Raw genomic sequence first — 27,877 nt, 5'->3', positions numbered from 1 at the left:
CTTTTGCGTTGCAATATCCCATGTAATTTGAAAGCTAGCATGCTCTTGTAGCAACAAAAGTTGGACAAATAGAAGATATGCTTAATGGATTTTGGCTGTGTTAATAGCCTGATTATGCAGGTTGCTGTGCTCAGGGTGTCCAAAGAGACTAATGGGATAAAAAATGGGTGAGGGGTGTAGAGTTCCTGCATCAGAAATGTAAAGAGATAGGGCAGGGGTAGCCAACAGTAGCTCTCCAGATGTTTTTTGCCTACAACTCTCATCAGCCCCAGCCAGCATTGCCAATGACTGGGGCTGATGAGAGTTGTAGGCAAAAAACGTCACGTCTGGAGAGCTCTTGTTGGCCATCCCTGAGATAGGGCACCATCTCTGGCCGAGGGTCTGTACCATTAGCATACAGAAAAACATAACGCCCTTGGTCCCTCTAAGCTTCTGCTGTTGAATCCAGTCAAAACTAGGCTTTTGCATAAGTAGCTCTTGGTGAATGATCCTCTGCATTCTGAAACATATCACTTTCTGTATGCTTTTTATCTCTGTTAAATCTGCTGTTACGCACTCCGTTTTTTTCTGAGTTGCATGGGCTATGCTGGTGGGTTTCAGACAGTGTCACTGATTTGCTGGGGAGCCAACCAGGAGGTTCTGGGTGAGTTGAATTATGGAGTGCAAATCTTCTTGAAGAGGCCGATTGTCCTCCAGTGCTGGGTATTTCCCAGAATTACAACTGATCAAGAGACTACAGAAATCCGTTCTCCTGGAGACAAGGGCAGCTGCAGAGAGGGCAACCTGTGAGGCATCACATCCTTGCTGAGCTCCCTCCCATCCTCCTCAGGCTCAGCTCAAATCTCTAAGAAGGAGTCAAGTTGCACCTTTAAGACCAATCAAGGTGCAACGACTCCTGCTTTGTTCAACTGCTTCAGACCAACCATGGGGAGGGAAAGTGGCTCAATGGTAGAGCATCTGGTTGGTAAGCGGAAGGTCCCAGGTTTAATCCCTGGCATCTCCAACTAAAAAAGGTCCAGGCAAATAGGTGTGAAAAACTTCAGCTTGAGTCCCTGGAGAGCCGCTGCCAGTCTGAGTAGACAATACTGACTTTGATGGACCGAGGGTCTGATTCAGTATAAGGCAGCTTCATATGTTCACCTGGATCTATCAAATCTCTAAGGACTTCCCAACCCAGACTGGCAACCCTATGGGGGCAGGAAGTGGGGACAGACATGACTTACAAGCAGAACAGAACCCCCAGGTGACAGATTGCATATATATGTCTTGAATGAGAGCACATTGAAGGGTTTTTTTTAAAAACAAATTAATCTGCTTCAGCCTATCTTGTTAAGCCAAAATGAAATGTCTCTCCCTTTCTTGAAAACAGTCCAGGAAAAAAAAAACCTCTGTTAAAACTTCTGTCCCAAGAGACTGACCTTGGGCTAAGAAGTTCACAAGTTTTTGCACAGCTCACAAGGAATAGTGAAAACTATGGGATGGTATACTGGAGCCCTCTACTTTTGCTGTGAAGTTTCATGTGCTCCTCCTATGCTAATGACTTCATATGTGTATATATAAGGCTGGAGGAAGGAATGCCTTTTTCCCCAGCATTGTTGTGTTTTGTGCCACACTGTGGAAAGCTGCATTGCTGCAGTAAAACACAGTTGGACATTGTAGGCTTTGTAAACTGAGATGTGGATTTTGTTTGCCTCCTGTAAATCTTGCTGCCAACGCGGTTGCAAAACTCCCTTTTTAGGGGGAACAGAAAGGATTGACTTGAGTTGAGCAGTGGAGTGATTATTATCAGCCTTTTTTTGGGGGGGGTGTCAAGTCTGCTGTATTTTTGGGAATATATTTTCTAACTCTGGTTCAGAAGCAAGGGATTCTGGGTCCATACTGAACACCGAATGCTGCTAGCTAACTCTCCTTCCCCCCCCCCCTCCTCCTAGCTATGCCTTTGTTGGGTAGTTTACTTTGAAATGCTGATATGGGAATGAGATGTTGGAGCCTTCTCAGACCAAAAGGGCTGTGGGAGTACAGAGCGCCGCGGCTTTGGTGTGAGAATGAGAGATTAACATCCTAGTGTGAAAACCTGTTGTTTAGTGTACCCCGCCCGTAGGAATCCTTTGATCTACACCTTAAAAATGCTTGGTTCATGTTTGGTACCTTAGTCCTTCAATTGTTATCATGGTCTACTTTTCGGCTTTCAATAAACTAGAAGCTTGTTTTCAACCAAGGACTCGTTATTGAATCCAGCTGACTTGACATTTTGAAGGACTCCCTTTATTGGAGTTCAACCTTTCCGGCAACTGAAAAGGCGATGTCCGATCAGCCTCCGGACAACGGGGAACTCCCAGCCAGAGCGGAGGGGGCCGAGACACCCTGGCACATCCACACTGCCAGAAGGACCGCGGCTTCCCCTCCCCAGTTCCAGTTGGTGGGCACCCCCCGGCAATACCAGCCGAGGACCTCGACCACGTTGATGGACCAGGCACCGATCCGCCGAGAGGCGATCATGGCCCGCCACACCAAGCGGGTTCAACTGGCCGAAGCCACGGCTACCAACCCGGGAGAGCCGGAGGAAGGAGCTGAGGCGACCGCGACCCAAGCCCCGGGCGGCGGGAGCGAAAGCGTAGAGTGCGGGGAGGAGGACGAAGGGGGGCTGAAACCCAAGGACCCGCACGACGAGGACTTCCAGATGTTCCGGTCAATGGTGCGCCGTGAGGTCGACGGGGCAGTGAGGGACCTCAAGGACCAACTACAGACCCTGACCGCCCAACTGGGGAGAGCGTTGGGAGTAACCGGGACTCGCCAACAGCAGCCGGGGCCAGGGGGGCCACGCGGCCGACCGAGCCAACCCCCACCCGCTGCTGTGGCGGCCACCCAGGCGCCGGCGGCGCCCCAAGCGCCGGCGAGCCCTGCCCCGGTCAGACAGCGAGACCTTGGGGGGAGCCGGGAGCTGGATGCAACATTCGACGGGGATCCGGAGGAGGTGAACTATTTTGCAATCCAAGCGAATAGTTACATGTACTATTGGGGAGATCTGTTCCCCGATGAAGTGAGCCGAGTGGACTATTTGGGCACGAAGTTGCGGGGGGCCGCCAAGAAGTGGTATGTGAGCCTGTGTGAGACCAACAGTCCGATCCTGCACTTCGTGAACACGTTCGTGCAAGCTCTACTGACCCAATACGAGGACCCCCTGCAAGAGGCCAGGGCGCTTTCGGCGCTACGAAATATGAAGCAAGGGGCCCGATCCATCCGGGAGTATGCGGCGGATTTCCATGCTAACGCCGCCCGGGCCCGGAATTGGAACGAAGTAATGAAGATTGAACACTTCACCAACGGGCTGAACCCCAGCATCCTGGACCGGGCGCTAACCCAGGCCCACCCAGACACGCTAGTGGGGTGGATCCAGCTCGCGGGAGAGGTGGAGACCAACCTGAAGCGGGTGGCAATGCTGCGGCAGGCACTGACTGCCGGAAGAGGCGCACCCAAAACCCCACCCGGAAAGGTCGAGCCTCCCAAAACCAAGAAGCCGCCAGCGGCCGCCCTGGCAGGGCCCCGCCGCTGCTTCCGTTGCGGCAACCCCAAACACCTCGCCTCCAACTGCCCCCAGCCGCCCGCAGGAGCCACCCCGACGCCGGGGCTGAACAGGCAAGGCACCCCGGGTCCGAAGAAAACCACGGGCCACCCTAAGGACGCGGCGAAAAGCAGCACTCTGATGGTGCAAGAGGAGTTGCAGGAGGAAGAAGTCCGTCTCTCCGCAGAGTTAGCTGACCTCGCGTGGGAGGAGGAGCCGGCGGGAAACGGCGCCGACCTGCTTTGAACGGTGCCAGCCAGCAGGTCGATCGGGAGGAGGCACCATTAACGGTAAAAACCACGGGAAGACTGTACTTTGTAATGGTGAAGCTGCTAAACCCAAAACTGAAAAGGTTCCTGCAGATCCGCGCCCTCATAGACTCGGGGTGCAACCGGGAACTAATTTCCCCCAAGGTGGTGGAGGCCCTGGGACTAGAGCGGTTGCAACTTCCCCACCCCATGCGGTTTGCACAAATGGACGAGTCAGTGATGGGGGGGGAGCCCTGCACGCAGGAAACAGAACCATGCCCCCTGGGGATTGAGAGCCATTGGGACAGGGAAACGTTTGTCATCGCCCCGGCTTGTGGCTACCCCGTGGTGTTGGGAGTGGGATGGTTGGAGAAACACGAGCCCCTTATCCGCTGGAAAGCACAAACCATCCGGTTCCCCGACCCTGATTGCAGCGGGCACTCGTGGGACACGGCGTGGGGACCGCGGGCGCCCGCCGCCCGAGAGAGGGCGTGCGTCCTGGTAGAGGAAGTGCACCAGGTCCCGAGTGTATATCAGGACCTCATGGAAGTGTTTAGTGAGCGGGAAGCCAACCAACTACCCCCCCACCGGAACACGGACTGTGCCATAGAACTGATCCCCGGGGAAACCCTCCCCCGGGCCAAACTTTACCAAATGGGGTGGGCTGAGAAGAAGGAGCTGCGCAAGTTCCTAGACCTGAACCTGGAGAGGGGTTTCATCAGGCCCGCCACGGCGCCCCACGCGGCCCCGGTGCTGTTTAGAAAGAAGAAGGACAATACGCTTAGACTTTGCACTGATTTTCGCGGGATAAACGCGATTTCCATGTCCAACGCTTACCCCATCCCCCTCATTAAAGACTTGCTGAGCACGGTGGCGGGGGGGAAGATCTTTACAAAGCTTGATCTGAGAGACGCGTACTTCCGAGTGCGCATCAAAGAGGGGGATGAGTGGAAAACGGCGTTCAACACCCCGATGGGACAATTTGAGTACCTAGTCATGCCATTCGGGCTGCAGGGGGCGCCTGGGGTATTCATGAATTTTATAAATGATGTACTGAGAAAATTTCTGTACAAAGGGGTGGTGGTGTACCTGGATGACATCATTATTTATTCCCAGGACGAACAGTCCCATGTAAAACTAGTGAGGGAGGTGCTAACCACCCTGCTGGAGCACCAACTGTATGCCAAGCTGTCTAAATGCGAGTTTCACCGCACCGAATTAGACTACCTCGGGTTCCGGGTGTCCAAAGATGGACTAGCCATGGATCCCGCGAAGGTGCAGGCAGTCGTAGAATGGCCCCCCCCGAGGACACGTAGACAGCTCCAATCTTTCATCGGATTCTCCAATTTTTACAGAGGATTCATTGAGGGGTTCGCTCAAATCGCCCTGCCCCTGACGGACCTCCTCAAAACAAAGGGGAAGGGGGAAGACGCAAAGCGACCGGGGTCGAAGCTTAACTGGACACCCGCTTGCCAGGCGGCTTTCGACCGGCTCAAGCAACTGTTCACTAGCGAGCCAGTCCTGAGTCACCCAGACGAGCTCAAGGGCTTCGTGGTCCAGTGCGACGCCTCCGATGTCGCCGTAGGAGCCATTCCCATGCAGAGGGATGGGGAGGGGAAATTGCGACCCTGTGCCTACATCTCGAGGAAATTCTCAGATGAGCAGAGGAACTGGTCACTGTGGGACAAGGAAGCCTTCGCAGTCATGTTTGCGCTAAAGACATGGAGATCGTGGCTGGAGGGGGCTAGAGTGCCATTTGAAATATGGACGGACCACAAAAACCTGGAGGCACTCACGGGGAAAAGAAAGCTCAGTGAGAAACAGATCAGATGGGCGGGGTTCTTTTCCAAGTTCGATTTCATTCTGAAACACATCCCGGGGACACGTAACTTCTTGGCTGATGCCCTGTCCAGGCTCCCGCAGCACGAAAGCCAGAGGGAAGAGGTGGTCGACTCCTTAATTTCCCCCACACAAGTGGCGGCCATGGTCACCACCCGCTCGCAAAAGAGGAGGGAGCTGGACGGAATCAGTCGGGAACGTATCGCTCTAGAGGCCAAGAGGGAGGGAGGCGGGCGGCCTGAGGGGGTGCAGAAGGGGAAGGATGGACTGTGGTATAAAGGGGAGAAACTGTACATCCCGATGAATCTGAGAAAAGAAATCTTGCAGCTTTGCCACTCATCTAAATTGGCGGGCCACTTTGGCTATGTAAAGACGCTGCACCTAGTAAACCGGCAGTTCTGGTGGCCGTCCCTCCGAAGGGACGTGTCAGAATTCGCGACCAGCTGCCCAGTGTGCATAATGGCGAAGAAGAGAGGGGGGAAGCCCCCCGGTCTCCTGCAGCCGCTAGAAACAGCCAAACGCCCCTGGGCCATTGTGTCGATGGATTTTATAGTAGAGCTCCCCTCTTCACGGGGGAAGACGGTCATTTTGGTGGTAGTGGACACGTTTTCCAAGCAAGCCCATTTCATTCCCTGTGCCCAACTACCCACAGCCAGGAAGCTGGCCATCCTATTCTTCGATCACGTGGCCAAACACCATACAATCCCAGACAAAGTAATTAGTGACAGGGGGCCTCAGTTCGTTGCCACCTTCTGGCGGGAGTTCTGCAAACTATTAGGGATGGAGCAGGGGTTAAGTTCAGCATACCACCCCCAGACAGATGGACAGACGGAGAGAGTGAACGGGGTGCTAGAACAGTATTTACGATGCTTTGTGGGCCAACGCCAGTCAGACTGGGTAGACCTCCTCCCGTTTGCAGAGTACGCCTACAACAACAGCGCCCACAGTTCCACCAAAGCCTCCCCCTTCGCCACGGTGTTGGGATATGAGGGAAAGCCAATCCCGCTGCTGCCGGGGGGGGAGAGCCCAGAAACGGGTTCTGCGTTTGAGCAATGGTGGCAAGGACCTAGCCAATACTGGCCCTCCATCCAGGAGAACTTAAAAGCAGCAAAGGAGGCTTACAAGAAGCAATATGATAAGTCTCATGTGCCAGTCTGGGAACTAAAGGTTGGGGACTCAGTGTACCTGTCAACGAAAAATCTACCTCTCTCCCAACCATCCAGAAAGTTGGCCTTTAAGTTCATAGGGCCTTTCAAGATCAAACGAGTGATTAACCCAGTAACTGTGGAGTTAGATATGCCTCCGGCCCTTGGTAAAGTTCACCCTGTGTTTCATTGCAGCCTGCTGCGTCGAAGCACAACCTCGACCAATTGGCATCAAACGGAATCAACGCCCCTCTCGGGTCGGGGGAGTGCAGAGCCCCCCCCCCCCAGGCTTCAAAGCACGAACGCATGATCAAGAACAACCTCGAGCCCGCACCGTAGGGGGGGCTTAGGGGGGGCAGTATGTCAAGTCTGCTGTATTTTTGGGAATATATTTTCTAACTCTGGTTCAGAAGCAAGGGATTCTGGGTCCATACTGAACACCGAATGCTGCTAGCTAACTCTCCTTCCCCCCCCCCCCTCCTCCTAGCTATGCCTTTGTTGGGTAGTTTACTTTGAAATGCTGATATGGGAATGAGATGTTGGAGCCTTCTCAGACCAAAAGGGCTGTGGGAGTACAGAGCGCCGCGGCTTTGGTGTGAGAATGAGAGATTAACATCCTAGTGTGAAAACCTGTTGTTTAGTGTACCCCGCCCGTAGGAATCCTTTGATCTACACCTTAAAAATGCTTGGTTCATGTTTGGTACCTTAGTCCTTCAATTGTTATCATGGTCTACTTTTCGGCTTTCAATAAACTAGAAGCTTGTTTTCAACCAAGGACTCGTTATTGAATCCAGCTGACTTGACAGGGGGGGGCAGTAACATTGTGCAAAGCAGGCCATGCAAGGGTCAGAGATTCCAGTCATAGAATCATAGACCTCCAGGGCCATCTAGTCCAATTCCCTGCACAATGCAGGAACTTCACAAATAACTTCCCCCATACATACATCCCCATTGACCCCTGCTCCATACCCAGAAGATGGCAAAAACCTCCAGAATCCCTGACCAAACTGGCATGGAGAAAAATTGCTGACTGATCCCAAAGTATCAATTCGCATTTCCCTGGGCATGTAAGAAAGGGCCACAAGATCTAAGCACTGATGCAACCCTTCCTGCCCTCCTTCCTATGATCTGCCTAATTCACAGAATCAGCATTACTGTCAGATGGCCATCTAGCCTCTGTTTAAAAACCCACCACCTCCCAAGGAAGCCTGTTCTACTGAGGAACCGCTATGTCAGGAAGTTCTTCCTAATGTTTAAAGAAAGCAACCTCCCTTGCTGAAGTATTCCATCTTTAGGTGGCCCAATCAAATTTGATGTCATCCTTCTGATTTACTAGTTCCAGCCTGAAACTGTATTAATTCAATCAATTTTGTCTCCTGTTCTGAAACTAGGTGGTTTTAATTGTTTAAAACGTTTTGTTTTATTTTGTTTCTGGTCTTGTTGTAATCTGCCCTGAGTGTCAGGCGATGGAGACTCAAGGTAGTATTCATTGAAACAATGTATACTTTATTGGAAACTCATAGCTGGATACAAAAGTTGAGACTAATACCTGGGAATGGGTGTCTCTTGGTCTTATGGAATCTACATCAAAGCGATATCTAAACAAAACCACTATTCTCAAAACAACAGGGAGTGAAGGTGCAAACTTTCACACGAGAGCTTCCGCTTATCTTTTTGCCTCTGGGAAGATGTTGGTCGACCGTTGGTCGACCGTGCTAGCTACAGTACAACAAAAGGCTTTGGGTTAGTGTGAAGAGTCCATTTGGTTAGTATTCTATAATTTTAATATGATAGAGTTACAGAGCCTGACACTGAGCCCATTTGCGGGGTAGGGCGGAATTAAAAACTCAATAATATAATTGTTATTGTTGTTGTTATTCCACTCATCTTCAGGAGGTTTAGGGATAATGTCGTTTTAATGTCAGTGTATGAAATTATCTTATAGCAAGTTAGACTATGAGATCTTCTAACTCATTTCTGTCTGCTTGGTCTTGCATTGCCTTTCCAAGTTTGGGTAGAGGCATGTCTTTCCCAGGCTGAGGCTTTTCAGATGATGGGAACTGAACCTGGGATCTTCTGCATACTGAGCTGTACAACTGAGCTGCAGCCCCTCCTTACCAGGCATCTGCTTCCAGATGGGTGCAGACTGGAGGTGATGCTGTCTGGGCTCCTCTGAAGCATCTCCTGTTCCAGCAAGATAGCTCATTGGGGCGGGGGGGGGGGGGGTGTCACATTTTAACCAGTTCGTAAGGAAATACACTGGATTTATGATTCAACTCATAAAAATTGTTACTTGCATCTGTTCTATGAAACATCAATATACAGAATAAATTGATGCCATTGGATGACATATGATAAGAGTGCAATATCGAGCCAGCCAAACTTTCTTAATTCTTGACCTGAAGCCAGGATGAGAGCTTTGGTTATTCTGTTTTCTCAAATCAAAGGCAAGTCCTAAGATACCTTGTGAGTTCCATTCTAAGGGATACTATTTGACTTAGCAGGCAACTCCTCCATTTCATAGGCCAGGATACCATAATAGGTTTTACTGGTTTGAAACATCACAGACTAGGCCCCTTTTGAGGGATTAAATTTGCAAAGTGTGATGCACTTTTGAGAGAATGAGGCCAGCTCATAACATCCGAAGCATAACATAATAAATTTAAAGGGTTCTAGAAACCTGAGCATGCCTGTGGCAGCTTCCCTCCTCCTGACCGTTGTGTTGATGTTGGCAGGCCGTCGGCTGTGATCGGCAGCTCGGGAGCCAGGCCAAAGAGGACAGTTGTGGTGTCTGTGCTGGAGACGGTTCGACATGCAGGCTTGTGAGGGGACAAGTGAAGGTGCATCTGTCACCAGAAAAAAGTAAGTGTGCAACTTTAAATGTCATTTGGTTTGACTTTCGGCTGGTATACAAAAATGGGTGTCATGTTGCAGTGATGGCTGTTTCATTGTGTAGTTTGTTTGTTATCCAGAGCTGCTATTTGTAAAGATTGTGCTAGATTACTCTCTTATGAAATACTGCATATTTAAGGGACAGCTCTGCAAGAATTTAAGGCATGCATTTTAACGTAGAAATTCAATTTCATATATCAGGAATAGCTATCAAGATAGGCATCTTAATTCCTAGACCACATGTGAGCATCTGTGTTTGTATGCAAGGGTGAAATACTTTTGTAATTTTACAGCCGCATTTTGAAATCTCTTATGGATTCCTCTATTGAAAGGGTGGTGTATAATTCAAAGTTAAAGAATGATAGAGTACCAGGTCCAGTAGAATTCAATAATCACGTACTCCAGACATGCAAAATCCCCACCCTTTAAAAAACCCAAATCCTTTGCCATCTCCCCTCTTCAGACTTCTTTCTAATTGGGGCTGCTGCAGCTTTCTTTCCCAAGAAAATCTATAGCTTTGGTTTTAATTGTTCAAACCAAGTTTCTAGGCCTTATGGAAATGGGAAGAAAACCAGAAACTACATACACAACTGAAACTGAAAAGGGACTGAGCAAGACTTGGCTAGAGTCTGGAGAGGGCTTTTTGTGCCCCAGCAGTTCCCTGTTCTTTCTTGTAGAACCAGCTACAGAGACTTGATTTTATGTAGTGTTTATAACTGTGAATTATACATCAAATATCAGTTGTGGTTTCTTATCCTTTGTGCACAGTGCTCCAGTGCCTGCTGTGTTGGGAAGAAATTAAAAATAATCAAAGCTCCACACTTGTGTGGCTGAGTTAAAAAATGTTTTGAGGCTCTGAGCTACATGGGTGCATAAATGGAAGAGATGCCTGAAGTGGAGTTGGCTGACTGTTTAGTTTTGTGAGCTTCATTCATGAGCCTTGGGATCAGGGGGATTAGCATGGTAGTGAGTGTGTCAAGGTCAGTCTTGTCTCCTCTGACTGCTTTTAGACTGGGACTAAGGGGCACAGGGTTACAGTGGTTCAAGTCCTATCGGGGGGGGGGGGGGGTCGGTCTCAGAGCGTGGTGTTGGGGGATGCCTGCTGTGCCCAGGGCTGGCCCTGCTGCTAGGCAAACTAGGTGATTTCCTAGCATACTGGCTTTCTGGGGGCTCTGAGCCAGATTGGGTGCTCCCCCATGTGACTCAGTGACATTCTGAGTGCGGGGGGGGGCACCAGAAGTTAGCCTTGCCCTAGGGTGCCAGACAGTCTAGAGCTGGCCCTGGCTGTGACCCATGGCCTTAGAGCTGTGCAGTTTTGCAGGGTCTGATGCTATTTAATATCTATGTGAAGCCACTGGGAGAGGTCTTCAGAATATATGGACTGAGGTGTCACCAGTATGCAAATGATACAGATCTTTCCCACCCAATTCCAGGAATACTTGTTGATTTCTAAACTGGAGCTTGGGGCTGGATGAGAATGAACAAGCTGACACTTAATCCTGTTAAGACAGAGGTTCTCTCGGATAGTAGAACTGCAGACCAGCGACTCAGGATCAATCCTGTCCTGGATGGGGTTATATTCCCTCTGAAAAGCCAGGTTCACAGCATGGGAGTGGTGCTTGCAGAGTGGTCACCTTGGAAAACTAGGTGGCTGAAGTGGTGCAGAGTGATATCACCCAACTTTGACTCGTGCATCGGCTGCACCCATTCCTGGTTCAGTCAGATCTAGCCACAGTGATCCATGTCATGGTTACATCTAGATTGCACTTCACTCTGTTTGGGGCTACCCTTGAAGAGTGTTCAGATGCTGCAGCTAATGCAGATTGCTGGTGCTAGATTGCTGGCTGGAGCCACCTACCAGGAGCATGTGACCCTGATACTACTGATACATTGGCTACCGATCTGCTCCTGAGCTCAATTCAAGGTGTGGGTCTTGACCTTAAAAGCCCTTCATTGGGACTGGGGTATATGAAGGACTGTATTCTCCCATATATATGTTCCAATCTGTGAATTAAGATCACAGGGAGAGGCCTTCATGACTGCCCCATCATTCATGACGGTGGTCTGGTGAGCTCATGCCTTTTCCGAGGCAGCTCCATCCTTATAGAACAACCTCCTCCCCACCTCTTCTTTTTCTTTCTGCCTCTTTCCACTTCTTTGTGGGGCAGTGATAAAATTTGGAATCTGAAATTTTAATGCCGTTTGAAAATGTAGTTATTAATTTTATTTACTTTCCATTTATATCCTGCCCATTCCAAACGGACTCAGGGCGGCTAGCAATCATATAAAAACCAGCATCTCAGTTTCAAATATAAAACAATAGGACAGTCAGTTATATTTTAAAACAATTTAAAACAAAGTATTGGTGCTATACAGAGTATACAATTTTTCTGTTGGTGGTTCTTCTGGTGGAATTGCCCAGTAGCATAAAAGCGGCAGCCTTCTCCCGTAGTTGTTATAGGCCTGTTTAAAAAGTTCAGTTTTTACAAGCTCTGTGGAATTGGGAGAGATCCCGCAGAGCTCTTACGGCCTCAGGGAGTGCATTCCACAAGCATTGGTGCTGCCACTGGGAAGACCCTGGCCTGTGTAAAGCCTGGCTTCCCTTGGTCCGGGCTTCTGGCTTCCCTTGGTCTGGGGATGGACAATAGATTTTTAGTTTCTGAATGCAGTGCTCTCTGGGGAACATATGGGGAAAGGCAGTCCCTTAGATAGACAGGTCCTCAGCCATATAGGGCTTTAAAGGTCAATATCAGCACTTTGAAACGGACTCGGAACACAATAGGCAGCCGGTGCAGCTCTTTCAGCACTGGTTGAATGTGCTCCCATTTCGGGTCCCATTAGCAACCATGCTGCAGCATTCTGTACTTTTAAATAAAGCCAGCTAAAATTATGACTATCACTATACTTTACAGCAGTGAATTCTATAAATAATGTCTTGTGTAATATGTGTGGTTTCTGTCAGATCTCGGAAGCTAAGCACAGTTTGTGCTGGTTAGTCCTTGGGTTAGCCTTTGCTGCACAAAGGAAGGCAACGACAAATCACTTCTGCATCTCTCTCTTGCCTTGAAAACCTGATGAGGTTGCCATAAGTCAGATGCATATTGATACCACTTTTACTAATGTGCAGTCACTTTGTTTTCCATTGTCCCAGCCCATGATATTGGATTAGAAGCAGGAAACCAGCCAGTGAGGCAGTGGGGCCCTTGGATGACCAAGGGGTAAAAAGATTACTGAAGAAAGATAGAAAAATGGCTGAGAAGCTGAATGCATTTTTTGCCTCCATCTTCACTGTGGAAGATGAGAAGTGTTTGCCCGCTCCAGAACCACTAATTTTGAAAGACCTGAGTCAAATTGAGGTTACAAGAGAGGAGATCCTACAACTGATTGAAGAATTAAAAACTAATAAGTCACCGGGTCTTAGGGTGGCCATAATGTCTGAAGGTCAGCCAGGGACACCTTTGGGTGGGGGAAGGAAGGGGTGCGCGTGCGCGAAGTGCGTCCGCCGGAAACAGGAAGTGACGTCACTTCCGGTGGCGTCACTTCCGGCGACGTCGTGCCGCCGCCGCAGACAGGAAGTGACATCACTTCCTGTGACATCATTTCCCCCCCCCACGCCACCTGCCGGAAACAGGAAGTGACATCACTTCCTGTGGCATCATTCCCCCCCCCCCACGCCACCTGCCGGAAGCATCATTTCCCCCAAATGACATCATTTCCCCCAAATGCCACTGCCGGAAACAGGAAGTGACTTCACAGCACTTCCTGTGACGTCCCCAAAAATCCCCCAAATATCACCGCCGGAAACACCAAGATTATTTATAGAGAGGGAAAGGGGGAAGTAAAGTTAAATGAAACTCTTTTTTTACTTTTTTCAAAGTGAGAAGACTAGAGAGAACGGGTTCCATGCTGAGAAGCCAGTCAGATTCCAGTGAGATTCCAGTGAGACTGTGCTGCATAATGCAGCCTATTTATTTTGTCCTGTTTGCTCTGTTGGCTCTATCTGCGCCACCTTCATCACTTTCGGGGTGTGGATCCCCCAGTGGGGTGGTCTCCCGACTCCCTCCGCCGGCTGTTTCTGATAGCCCTGCGCCCCCTCTTTCATTTGATGTGTCCCGTGTGGGTGCCACCCTCCCGCCGGGAGATGCCGCAAAATGAGCCCCCTTGAGGCTTATGGCGGCAGGGCTCGGGGGAAGCGAGCTAGACTGCTGTTCTTTTGAGGGGTTATAGAGTGTTTCGAGCCCGTCCCTGTGGCATCGGTCCCATCGTTGTGGGACCCAGGGGGCCGGCGCAGCGGCACGCCGAAGCAGCCTGTCACTAATAACACAGGTCGAGATGCAGGACAGGAACCCGGAAGTGACTGACAGGTGACCGACAGGAACCCGACAAGTGACCGACGCTCCCTCTTTCACTCGCCGCCTTCCCCGCCGGCGCCCGCGGCCCACCGCCTCCAGGGCTGGCTAAACCGGGACCTCTAATGGTCCCGGTATAGCCAGCCCGGGAGGCGGGAATAGGGGGCCAGAACTGGGACATTCCCGGGTGCCCAGGATGGTCTGGCCACCCTACCAGGTCTGGATGGCATACATCCAAGAGTTCTGAAAGAACTCAAATTTGAACTTGTGGATCTCCTGACAAAAATATGTAATCTTTCATTGAAATCTGCCTGGAAGGTAGCAAATGTCACCCCCATCTTTAAAAAGGGTTCCAGAGGAGATCCGGGAAATTACAGGCCAGTCAGTCTGACTTCAATACCGGGAAAGTTGGTAGAAGCCATTATCAAGGACAGAATGAGTAGGCACATTGATGAACACAAGTTATTGAGGAAGATTCAACCTGTTACAGTTCTTTGAGGGGGTGAACAAACACGTGGACAAAGGGGACCCAATAGATGTTGTTTACCTTGACTTCCAGAAAGCTTTTGATAAAGTTCCTCATCAAAGGCTCCTTAGTAAGCTCGAGAGTCATGTGGATCAAAAACTGGCTAATTAATAGGAAGCAGAGAGTGAGTATAAATGGGCAGTCTTCGCAGTGGAGGACGGTAAGCAGTGGGGTGCCGCAGGGCTCAGTACTGGGTCCCATGCTCTTTAACTTGTTCATTAATGATCTGGAGTTTAGGAGAAAGCAGTGAAGTGGCCAAGTTTGCAGATGACACTAAATTGTTCAGGGTGGTGAGAACCAGAGAGGATTGTGAGGCACTCCAAAGGGATCTGTTGAAGCTGGGTGAGTGGGCGTCAACGTGGCAGATGAGGTTCAGTGTGGCCAAGTGCAAAGTAATGCACATTGAGGCCAAGAATCCCAGCTACAAATACAAGTTGATGGGGTGTGAACTGGCAGAGACTGACCAAGAGAGAGATCTTGGGGTTGTGGTAGATCTCCCTGAAAATGTCAAGACAGTGTGCGATTGCAATAAAATAAGGCCAATGCTATGCTGGGAATTATTAGGAAGAGAATTGAAAACAAATCAGCTAGTGTCATAATGCCCCTGTATAAATCGATGGTGCGGTCTTATTTGGAATACTGTGTACAATTCTGGTCACTGCACCTCAAAAAGCATTGGAAAAAGTGCACAAAAGGGCAACTAGAATGATTAAAGGTTTGGAACACTTTCCCTATGAAGAAAGGTTAAAACACTTGGGGCTCTTCAGCTTGGAGAAATGTCAACTGCGGGGTGATATGATAGAGGTTTACAAGATTATGCATGGGATGGAGAAAGCAGAGAAAGAAGTACTTTTCTCCCTTTCTCACAATACAAGAACTCGTGGGCATTCAATGAAATTGCTGAGCAGTCAGGTTAAAACGGATAAAAGGAAGTACTTCTTCACCCAAAGGGTGATTAACATGTGGAATTCACTGCCACAGGAGGTGGTAGCAGCTACAAGCATAGCCAGCTTCAAGAAAGTATTGGATAAAAATATGGAGCAGAGGTCCATCCGTGGCTATTAGCCACAGTGTGAGTGTGTGTGTGTGTGTGTGTATATATATATATATATATATTTTGGCCACTGTGTGACACAGAGTGTTGGACTGGAAGGGCCATTGGCCTGATCCAACATGGCTTCTCTTATGTTCTTATATACTCACAGAAATTCCATGGCATGGATTAGAAAACAAAAGGCAAGCAAGCACGTTCTGTGCATACATATAGGCAGTACTTTTTTTGTAGAAGAAGCCCTGCATTAACTCATTTGCATATAAGGCCACACCCCTGACACCAACCCATCTGGAACTGTGTTCCTGCTCAAAAAAAGGCCCTGCAAACAGGTCTATGGTGAGTTGGTGGGAAGCCTTGTTAAAATCAGCCCGTAAAGAATCGAGATTTGATGTTGTGATGTAGAAACAGCTGGAGTTTGGCTTGAGTAAGAAACTTGCCAAGAAGGGAGTTTGAGGTCTTTTTTTATTTCTAAGTCTATAGTGGGTTTTATTGAGATATTGAATTGTTGCTTGTCAATTGGAAGCCTCAAGCAGGGTTTTGAGCAATGGTCAGTAAGGGCCCAGTCCCCTCAGATCTCTGCGCAAAGTGCTGCATTGCAGACTCCTGCTGGCCTTGATGTTCTCTGGACGACAGCCAGAGGTGTACGGTTTTCTCATCATTCCAATTCATTGAATTTTTGTCAGGTGTTTCTTCTCTGTATCTATCTTTTTGCTCCTCCAGGTATATGGGAAAAAAGCACGACACTCTAATGCACCTTAAATGTTACTATGCATAAGAGATTTTAAATTCATAGCTTTTGCCACAGACTCATTACAGGGCATACATTAAGAGCGCAACACCTTTTCTCAATTGTTTGCGTAGCATGTGGAAATAGTTTGAGAAATGGTCCCTAAAGTGAAAGGAATTGGGAAAACACAGTTTCTTTTAGTGACACCACATCAGTGAAGGTGTGCACAGTATTTGCAGCTCTGGACAAAGTCTTGCCAAGAGATGGCGCATACGCACTCATCTGCATGGCAGTCCCTCCCATGAACCGAGCCCCATGAACTGCTGCATGAACCAGTAAAGAAGTTAGGAAAGGAGTGCGCTGGATGTTGCAGCTTCACCACCTTCTTTGTGTTGTGGTAGCTCTCCAAAGGATTGGCATGTGTATTTCCAGGTGTTTCTGCCATGAAGGAGAAGTAGAGCATGGTTCACCTGGCTTTAAAAGGATTTATTTGAAGCTTTGCTTCAGCTGTGCAAAAACTATACTCCAAACCTATCGAATCCCCTCCATTTCCCCCTGTTCCTCAGATCACTAGTACCATGAGATTGGTGCCAAGGATGGGGGTTTGCCTACTACATGCGAGCAAATAGTAAGCCTCCTTTTGTTGTTTGGGCTTTTTACTACTTGCCACATGTAGCCTGCTAAATATTTAACAATTCTTCTGTTTCTGGATTCTCAGGCACAAAATCTAGCAGCTCTGTGTTTTGTCTTGATGGGCCATAAATTGGGCAGGCCCTCTTGTAGTGTGTATCTGTGCAGATCTCTCTCTCTCTCTCTCTCTCTCGGCTTGACTTCGCCAACGAAGATTTAAGAAGGGTGCAGTAGTCCACGTCTGCTGCAGGCTCGCTGGTGGCTGACAAGACCAATGCGGGACAGGCAGATCCGGCCACAGTGGCTGCAGGGAAAAGTCTGATTTGGGGTTGGTGCTGTAGCAGTGCGATTCTTCCTCAATCTCCTTTTGTCCTCAAGACCAGCTATGCGTGCGTTCTCAAAGGAAGAGACAGCCTGGTGGATGGTGTGCCTCCATGCTTTGCGATCTGAGGCTAGGTCAGACCACTGGTGATGGTTGATGCAACAGGTGCCAAGGGATTTCTTCAAGGAGTCCTTGTACCTCTTCTTTGGTGCCCCTCTATTTCGATGGCCGGTGGAAAGTTCGCCATACAGAGCAATCTTGGGAAGGCGGTGGTTTTCCATCCTAGAAATATGCCCTACCCAGCACAGCTGTGTCTTCAGCAGCAGTGCCTCGATGCTTGTAACCTCCGCCCTCTTGAGGACTTCAGTGTTGGTCACAAAGTCACTCCAGTGGATGTTAAGGATGGTGCGAAGGCAGCGCTGATGAAAGCGCTCAAGGAGTCGCAGGTGATGACGGTATAAAACCCACGATTTGGAGCCGTAGATGAGAGTTGTCATCACAACCGCTTTGTAAGCATTGATCTTTGTGCCTTTTTTCAGATGCTTGTTGCTCCACACTCTTTTGTGCAGTCGGCCAAATGCACGGTTTGCCTTTGCCAGCCTGTTGTCAATCTCCTTGTCGATCTTGGCATCTGAGGAGATGATGCACCCCAGGTAGCTGAACTGCTGGACTGTCTTCAGAACTGATTCACCCACAGTGATGCAAGGAGGGTGATAGTCTTCCTGGGGTGCAGGCTGGTGGAGAACGTCTGTCTTCTTCAGACTAACTTCTAGGCCGAATAGCTTGGCAGCCTCTGCAAAGCAGGGCGTCATATACTGCAGAGCTGATACCGAGTGGGAGACGAGTGCAGCATCATCAGCAAACAGTAGCTCTCGGATAAGTTTTTCCATTGTCTTGGAGTGGGCCTTTAGTCGCCTCAGGTTGAACAGGCTGCCATCGGTGCGATAGCGGATGTAGACACCATCGTCATCATCTAGATCTACTGCGGCTCTTTGAAGCATAATGCTAAAGAAGATCGTAAAGAGAGTTGGCGCGAGAACGCAGCCTTGCTTTACACCTGTGCCTATTGGGAAGGGCTCCGAGAGGTCGTTGCAGTGTCTGACTTGGCCTCGCTGGTCTTCATGTAGCTGGATGATCATGCTGAGGAACCTTGGGGGACATCGCAGATATAATTTGGGTGTAACTGATGTCCAGTTCTTTTAAAAATCTGATGATTGATAGAGTAAAAGACAGCCAGTTAGGATGCTGGGATAAATCCCAACTCTACCTTGGGCCAATCACTCTCACTCATTCACTAGTCTACCTCACAGGGATGTGGTGAGGATAAAGCACAAGAAGGAAGAAACTTGTGCACTGTCCTGACTCTGAGCAACTTAGAGGATAGAAATCAAATGAATAAAGAGTGTGAGTCTGGAAGGAAAAAGCACTGAAAATACTGCCATAATCCACTGAAAGGGGAAAAAAGAACTAGGTGAAGAACAAAACAAACACACAAAAAGCCTGGTTTATCATTGTTTTTAATCCAAACACGGAAGCTGTTTTAAGTGTGCCCCCCCCAAGTAATAGAAGGATAGGATATAAATTTTCTAAACAAATGAAAGAGTCTAATCTAATTCCTTAGTTGGTTGGCAGTTATAATCCAGAAATATGTTGTTTTATGGACTTGGAATGTTCTGCTGGACTCACAAGGTTAGAGAAAATACAAGAGAAAAAAGACTTCTTTGAATGCAGAAAGCACGCTGTCAGTCGAAGGCCCCGATTGCTGGCAAAGCAAGCTCATTGCACCAATCCCTCCTTAACTTTCTGGGAAAATGATCAAATGTTCTGACTGATGAGATTCAAAATGAGAGTGTAACAAGTTGTAAAAGCCTGCCTTGCCCCTGGGAAAATGGAATATTTTAGGCATGGAACTCAAATCAGCATCAGTATCAGCTCTGTCTAGTGGACAGCATTTCGGCTGGAACTCTGCTATTAGGGGTGGGGGTGGGGGCTTGCTTTTACTGACTGGCAAAGCATGATTGGAAGAGTCTGTTCTTAATACTAAGAAGGAGAGATTGGAGTGTGGGGGGGAGCATATTCTAGGGTCATCATGGTTCTCAGTCTGCAGAGGGCACCCCCAGTGCGAGGATGCAGGGGCAAATGCAAAACCTCTCAACTGCAGGGATTTCTTATTGCAGCCATCAATACTTCTGTGCCAGCTCTGACAGCTGCAGAAATTCAGGAAAAATGTGGATGTTTGCTTCAAAAAAAAAAAAAGATTTAGAAAATTTGTATGCTGCTTCTTCAGAGACCTGCATGAGGGTGGCTCACAAAGTAAAATAATGCAACAACAGCAGTAGAAAAATGAATGACGAACCATAAATACCCAACTGGGGTGCAAAAAACAGCACAAAACTCAGTTTTTGGACACCACAGTCTGTTTCCTGCTTCTTCTGTTGGCAATTAGTTTGTAGAGGGAACCAGGCATCTTGGGGTCCTAATACCAGCGATGGATTCGGGCTCCAGCACAGCACTTCTTATGCACACCTGGCCACAGCTGCATCCATGAAGCTTTGTACAATGATTCTGTGCCCTTGCCCACTGTGGAGTAGATGGATCCTAACGGCTTGTGGAAAGTCACCAAGCGGTCAGGCTTGAGGGAGCTCCTGTGGGGGGTAATGATAGCCTGGGTCTGAAACTGAGTATGAACAGGCTTTGCACCCCAAGAGATGCCCCAGGATCATGTGCTGAGTACAGGGCTTTCTCCGCAGTCAACATGAAAAAAGGGTCCCATGATGTGTTGAGAACAGTTGTCTTTGTCATCCGGCCTTCAGCTAGTGGGCTGCACACAGTTAAATCATGATATGATAGTGCAAACTTGAGGCAAGAAGGTGGATAGGGTTAGATATAATAAATGTGGACATAATGGAATAAAGAAAAAGTAATTAATTACAGACCCCGTATTGCAGACTGGGGTTAACTGTGGGTCATGAGCCTGGAGAACAGGAAAGTTGCAGCTCTTCTGTGGCTACTACATCAACAAGCAGCAGGCTCTCCCCCTCCCTCCCTCTTAGAAAGTGGGTGAGTCTCTTTCTCTCAGCTCTTGGTTCTGTGGAAGAAGCATTTGGAGTGATTTCAGTAGCCATCCCACAAATCAAGGCGTTGTTCAAAGGTTTCAAGAGGATCTTCTGGAGCTTTGCCCTGAACTAGTCAAGTGCTTTTGGCTGAAAGCCGATGCCCTAATGAGTATCATACGAGATGTAGCGAAAATACGTTCCTGTTGCAGGCGGAAAACGTTTTCCACCTCGGTGCCTGCTGATTCTGCCCCCTCTGCCGTCCCACCTGAGCCCCTTCTGCAGAGCACTGCTGCTTGGTGATTCTATATCGTCTGGGAATAACTTTTGGACTCTTGGTATTTCTTTCTGTTGAATGATGTGGCACCAGACGAAGATGGATTTTATCTGTCTAATGACCTCTGAGTCCTTTTTTATTTCCTGAGATCTGCCTTTCTTCTTTTAGAGTATAATGACTTACATTCTTTCCCCCACCCCCACTTTGGAATGCATATATTTTTAACTCTTGGGGAATTTAACGAGCTTCCAAAGATTTCATTGCTGGTTTTGCAATGTGCTCTTTTTGTTCCTTGAGAGAGAGGGGGGCAGAAAGTGATATCAAAAGCCTTTTCTTTTGCTCCCCAGCACAAGTACTGCAACCAGGGGAAAGTCATGTCCAGTTTTGCTGAGGGGGTGTATATTGCATAGCAGGAGTAGGATCCCTGGGGAGGACCAACCATATACTCAGTGTTAACTCAACCTTCCCAGATTTTCTCCATGAAATCATCTCCATGTGACCCTTTGTCAAAACTGATGTTAGATGAGAATACAGCCATAGAAATGTGCACCACTTGAGGCTGGATTTTGAAATAATGGTTAGGTTCTGCTCTAGCTTGGTTTGGGGTTTAGTTTAGGTTTGTCATGTATCCAGTGGCCCTCTAGCAGACAGTGAGAGAAATAATTTTTAAGCCACTTTCAGTGATGGCATGACATCACTTCCTTGAAAATTCCAAAGTCAAGCCACACCTCTCTAGAAATTGCCAGACACTCTAGGGGTTTGCCATAGAATTTCTAGTGATTCCCAGAGAGGTATGACTTCCTGGTTTTCCTTGAAGTAATGTAATGTCATCACTGATGGCCACCCCTACCCAGTATCTCCAGTCTTTTGCTGGTTGCCAGGTTGGGCCTGATAACCCTAGTTCGGTTTGATGTGAATGGGAGGTCACATTGTGAACCTTTCCGTAAAGTGGATCAGATAGGCTTCCCAATCCCCAGGTCTCAGAGGGGGATCCCACGGTTTTACAGGCTTCCCCCCTCCCCCAGCCAGCTGGCCGGCGGGGGAAGCCCCGCCCCCAGAGCCATCATGCACCTCCATGAACGATTCCCATAGGGAATGATGGGGAATTGATCCGCGGGTATCAGGGGCTCTGGGGGGGCTGTTTTTTGAGATAGAGGCACCAAATTTTCAGTATAGCATCTAGTGCCTCTCCCCAAAATACCTCCCAAGTTTCAAAAATATTGGACCAGGGGGTCCAATTCTATGAGCCCCAAAAGAAGGTGCCCCTATCCTTCATTATTTCCTATGGAGGGAAGGCATTTAAAAATTTGTGCAGTCCCTTTAAATGTGATGGCCAGAACTCCCTTGAAGTTCAATTATGCTTGTCACACCCTTGCTCTTGGCTCCACCCCCAATGTCTCCTGGCTCCACCCCCAAAGTCCCCAGATATTTCTTAAATTGGACTTGGCAACCCTAGGATCAGACCTCTCCCTTTCCTGAACTGAAATGTGCCTTGAACTGACACTGGTTTAAAATCAATGCACCTTCAGACTATTGGATCATAAATTCTTGGTAAGAGACTGTATCAGTTCATTCTGCAAGGATTGACTTGGACGTTTCCCCATAGAATTGTAGAGTTGGAAGGGGCCATAGAGGCCATCTAGTCCAACCCCCTGTGCAGCCTAATGCCAAGGTACAAAACAACTCCCAAACTGTTTCACACTTAAAAAAACAAAACAACTAGTGCATCAGGGAACAAGTACAGGTTGGACCTTTCCACCTGATATGCTGATTTTACAAGTGCAGATAAACTTTTATACAGAGAGAAAAAAATTGATATGCAGCCTTTCACATGAATTCTGAAAGCATTGCAGCTCCAAACTTGTATAGATTAGTTCTGGGCAGGGCTTTTTTTGAGCAGGAATGCACAGGAATGCAGTTTCAGCTGGCTTGGTGTCGGGGTGAAGCCTAATATGCAAATGAGTTCCTACTGGGCTTTTTCTTCAAAAATAGTGCCTGGGTCATAACACCTGGTGAGGAAATGTTCATTTTGCATTCTCCCTTAATGCTGTGTCGTTTTACTGTGTATTTGCTTAGTACTCTCTGCACACCAGAGTGTTGCTGCTAATGTGAATTTCCATGGCACTCTGCCTGAAAAGCATGCTGTTAACATTTTAAAAATTGGAAAGATCTTCATGCATCTGTTGTGTACTAGGCAGGAGAAAGACTCTCACAGCCCTCTACAGCCAGACAAATCAGCCTCAATGAAGGCAGAATCATCAGTGAGTGAAGCTGTTGTTCATATCAGAAAGTATTGCACCTCCCTCCCCCCAAAACCTCCTGAGCTTGGCTGTGTTTGGATTACAGAAACTCAGAATTCCAGCTCTCCTGATAGCAGGAGACAGACAGAAACTTACGACTACTGAGTTGAAAACGGTGGGGCAGAGACTTTGATAACCTTATTGCATGTCTGGACTGCATAAAATGTGACCCACAAGGCTGCTCACTATTAGCTTTGTATTATAGCCTGCCAGGTGTGCATGCACACACCCAGGGCCAAACTGGACATGACCACATCCTCCTCATGACCTCCATAAGGAGGCTGCCACCATTTTAAAGTCATTCCAAAAAGCTGTGAGGACAGCCTAATCTCAGACTGAAACACTCAAGTATTCCTCTCTATGCCTAGGGATGCCAGTTCTCCAAGGGTGTGGGATCCCCCAATTTCATAGGCTGGCTGGTGGGAGGAAGCCCCACCTCCAAGAGTTGACCACCAGCAGCCACCTCCTCTCCATCCCCTCCCCTCCTATGAGAGTGGCCCCCCAATCAGCTGGAAGGCCCATTAATCTTACAGGAGGGAGGGAGAGGGGTGGCTACTGGCCTGAACTCCAAGCTGGGTCCCTTTAAATGCTGTTTGCAAGGAGAGGGCCATGCCTGAACTTGGATTTGCTGCTTGGAGTTCAGGCATGCGTGGCCCCAGTGTCTTGCAAACAGCATTCAAAGGGGCCCTTTAAATGCTGTTTGCAAGAAGTAGGGGGAGCGCCTGGATCCCAGCAGCAAATTCACTGCTTTGAGTTCAGGTGTGCAGAGTGCCAGTCCCCAATGAGATGATGTCCTTTCTGTGTGATGTCATCACATAGGAGCCATCCCCTCTCCTTCCAGGAATGCCCCCCAAAGTCCCTCACTGGGGAGAAGGCAGGATCTGCCTTATCAAGTGCCAGAATGGCTGTGCACCCCCTCCCCACACGGCTGTTTTTGCATTTGAAATGGGGCATGCAGAGAGGGGAGGAAGAGGACTCTGCTCTATTTTAAAATAAATTTAAAATGGCAGCAGTGTCCTTGTGATGACTGTACAGGGGATTGTACAGGAACTGGGGAGACACAGCATAAAAAAAATACACAGGAACTGGGGAGACACAGTATAAAAAAAATACAGTGTGATCTAGTGCAGGGGTAGCCAACGGTACTTCTCCAGATGTTTTTGCCTACAACTCCCATCAGCCCCAGCCATTGGTCATGCTGGCCGGGGTTGATGGGAGTTGTAAGCAAAAAACATCTGGAGAGCTACCATTGGCCACCCCTGATCTAGTGGTTAGAGTGTTGGATCTGGGAGACCCAAGCTCTACCATGGAAGCCAGCCCAGTCTCACTCTCTCAGCCTAACTTGCCTCACAGCGTTGTTAGAACGAACTAGAGGAGAAAACTTTGTGATCTGTTTTGGGTTCCCATTGGGGAGAAAGTTTGGGTAAAATGAAGCAAAATAAAAATGATGAATGATGTGATTTAGCAGCCTCACTCCCCTCACAGGGTTGTTGTGATGATGAAATAGGACAGTTTGGTGCAGTGGTTAAACTGTGTGAACTCTTATCTGGGAGAACCGGGTTTGATTCCGCACTCCTCCACTTGCAGCTGCTGGAATGGCCTTGGGTCAGCCATAGCTCTGGCTGAGGTTGTCCTTGAAAGGGCAGCTGCTGTGAGAGCTCTCTCAGCCCCACCCACCTCACAGGGTGTCTGTTGTGAGGGAGGAAGATAAAGGAGATTGTAAGACACTCTGAGACTCTGATTCAGATAGAAGGGCAGGGTATAAATCTACGATCTACGGTCTTCTTCCTTGGAAGAAAGGTGGAATATCATTGTTATTGACAAATAAGATTATAGCATTTGAGATGCTAATGGCCCTTGCCATATTATAACAATACATCGCTGACAATATTTGTATCCTTCAGTCGCACCCAGGATCTGTATGCAGTAAGCATTTTTTGGAACTGTCAGGATTTGGTTGTATCTGTTTCCCTCTTTTATTTTAAATAAATGACAGGAACTCTGTGTGTTGTGTTTCAAAAAAGAAAAGGTCTAATTGATGTAATAGAATTGTGCTGTTTAACAACCGCCTTGTTAAACAGCACAATATATATATATATTGGCCACTGTGTGACACAGAGTGTTGGACTGGATGGGCAATTGGCCTGATCCAACATGGTTCTCTTATGTTCATGCTCCCTGATTGAGGACCTTAAATCTACAGACTTGGTGGCGTGCAGCAGTTGGTGCTGCAAAAACAGTGATGCTGCTGCCCATAATGGGGAGTCTTTCCTTAAGAACATAAATACCAGGAGTGCAAATAGCCAAGTGAGCAATGTACTATATAATCACACACATATATAATGCACTATGCTGAAAATGCATACTTTTTACAGGACGAGGAAGGACACATTGTTGGGACCTGGTTTGCTAGTCCCTAGTCTAATATTGAAATAAAATTTCTGTACATGTTTTGCTACCTAAATTGTGCCTTATGGTTAGATGGGGTGGGGGACTCTTCTGCTCTAAGAGAGTATCCCAGATCTGGCTTCAGATACCTTATGTTGATCCCAGCTCCCTTTGAAGATATTGGGTTTAGAAGATACTGGATTTATATCCCTCCCTATACTCTGAATCTCAGAGTCTCAGAGCAGTCAGAATCTCCTTTGCCCCCACCCCCAACAGACACCCTGTGAGGTAGGTAGGTGGTTCTGAGAGAGCTCTTACAGCAGCTGCCCTTTCAAGGACATTAAGGGAGAATGCAAAATGAACATTTCCTCACCAGGCGTTATGACCCAGGCACTATTTTTGAAGAAAAAGCCCAGTAGGAACTCATTTGCATATTAGGCTTCACCCCGACACCAAGCCAGTGGCCTATACACACACACACACACACACACACACACACACACACTGTGGCTAATAGCCACTGATGGACCTCCCCTCTTGAAGCTGGCTGTGCTTGTAGCTGCCACCACCTCCTGTGCACTCCATAGACTTCCTGACCAAAAAATAGACATGTTACTAACCATGAATTGAGTCCTATGCACATCAAAGTAGAAAAAACCCCTTTTGTTCCTTTCGCTTTACTAATAAATGCAGGAATGCGCTCTTTGAAGATAAAGCCTCCTGGGACTAATTCCCATGTCAGCTAAGCTGGGACCCAGGAAGAACTGACCGCAGTAGAGATAAGGAAGTTACAGTGAGAACTTTCACACGTGAATGTAGAATTGTTTAGGGAATGTAGAGTTGTTTATAGAACCTTTGATGTGCCATCTTTAAGTATGCATTTTACTGTTATACTGTATCAGTTCCAATACTTCACTTGGCTGAGCCACATGGATTATCAATAAACCAAACTTTGTTTCAAAATTCAAGGACTGGTTGCTTTGAGATCTAATGCTTGACATTTTGGAACTGATCCTTTATTAAGAGTTTATCTGCTCTGGCAACTTTTAAGCCGGATGGTTGAAAAAGGGCCGCATAACAGAGAACCCATTGATCCATTCGAAGGAGTAGAGGTGAAGACCCCCCCCCCCAGCATATCGTTGGAGCTCGGAGAACTGGGGGGGGGGTTCAAAGTTGTTCATCACCCCTCGGAAGTGGGAGCCACGTATGTCTACTACCCTAATGGATGGGTCCTTAATGAGAGGGGAACCGTGTGTGGAAGAGACGCAGGGAGTACCAGTGGGGATAGAGAACTATTGGGACAGAGATGTTTGTGATCGCCCCCTCCTCCTCTTTTGTCATAGTTTTGGGGGTTGGATGGTTAGCCAAGCATCATCCGGACATACAATGGGGGGATCAAACCATAGATTTTAACGACAGAAGGTGCAAGCATAATCATTGGCTGGAGGAATGGGGACCGAACCCTCCTCCCAGAAACGAAAAGATGTGTGTGTCTGTGGAGGAGGTCCCAAGAGAGGGGTGTTCAGCGAGGAGGAGGCGAATGAGCTTCCCCCGCATCGAAGTACCGATTGCGCCATCGAGCTGATCCCCGAACAGGAGCTGCCTAAAGCTAAATTATACTCCATGGGGTGGGCCGAGAAAGCCGAGCTGAGAAAATTCATAGACAAAAATCTCCAAGAGAGGCTTCATTAGACCGGCCATTGCTTCGCATGCGGCTCCGGTACTGTTTCGGAAGAAGGACGGGAGCCTCAGGCTTTGCACTGACTTTCGCGGGATAAATGGGATTTCAATGTCCAAAGCCTACCCCATTCCCCTGCTCAAAGATCTGTTAAGCATGGTGTCCGAAGGATCCATTTTCACCAACTTGGATCTGAGGGACGTGTACTTTAGAGTACGGATTAGAGAGGGGGACGAGTGGAAGACTGCCTTTAACAAGCCAATGGGGCAGTTTGAATACCTGGTGATGCCGTTTGGATTACAGGGGGCTCCGGGAGTGTTCATGAACTTTATAAATGAAGTCTTGAGAGAGTACTTATATAAGGGGGTGGTGGTGTACCTGGATGACCACATTATTTACTCAAAAGACATGGCGTCCCATGTGCAATTAGTAAGGAAGGTGCTCACTACCCTGTACAAACACAAACTATGCCAAACTGTCCAAATGCGAATTCCATCAAACCGAGTTGGACTATTTGGGGTTCAGAGTGTCTGGGAAGGGGCTAGCCATGGACCCAGCCAAAATACAGGCGGTGTTAGACTGGGAACCCCCGAGGACACGTAGACAGCTACAATCTTTCCTCGGATTTGCAAATTTTTACGGAAACTTCATTCAGGAGTTGTTTCCCCTGACACACTTACTAAAGACTAGAGGGAAGGGTCCCGAAGTGAGAAAGCCGGGGGCGAAACTAGTTTGGACTCCCGCCTGTCAAAAGTTGAGAAGCTCAAATGGTTGTTCACGAGCGAGCCAGTGTTAAGCCCATCCAGATGAGCTTAAGCCGTTCGTTGTCCAGTGCGACGCCTCCGATGTGGCCATCGGAGCAATATTAATGCAGAGAGACTCAGAAG

At 48.2% G+C, this 27,877-nt stretch overlaps 1 protein-coding gene across 1 annotated transcript in view; it reads left to right on the top strand.

Annotated features, from left to right (window-relative positions):
- ADAMTSL3 (ADAMTS like 3) overlaps window positions 1–27,877 on the top strand; it is a 378,645-nt gene that overhangs the window by 249,166 nt on the left and 101,602 nt on the right. The window contains exon 6 of the mRNA XM_060259735.1: window positions 9,530–9,656. Within this exon, the coding sequence (XP_060115718.1) occupies window positions 9,530–9,656 (127 nt within the window). The remainder of the gene's footprint in view (window positions 1–9,529; window positions 9,657–27,877) is intronic.

Source organism: Heteronotia binoei, chromosome 19 (assembly GCF_032191835.1).
Source record: "Heteronotia binoei isolate CCM8104 ecotype False Entrance Well chromosome 19, APGP_CSIRO_Hbin_v1, whole genome shotgun sequence".
NCBI classification, from domain to species: domain Eukaryota; kingdom Metazoa; phylum Chordata; class Lepidosauria; order Squamata; family Gekkonidae; genus Heteronotia; species Heteronotia binoei.
The sequence above is the reverse complement of the archived record's forward strand: the minus strand, read 5'-3'. Positions and strand labels throughout refer to the sequence as shown.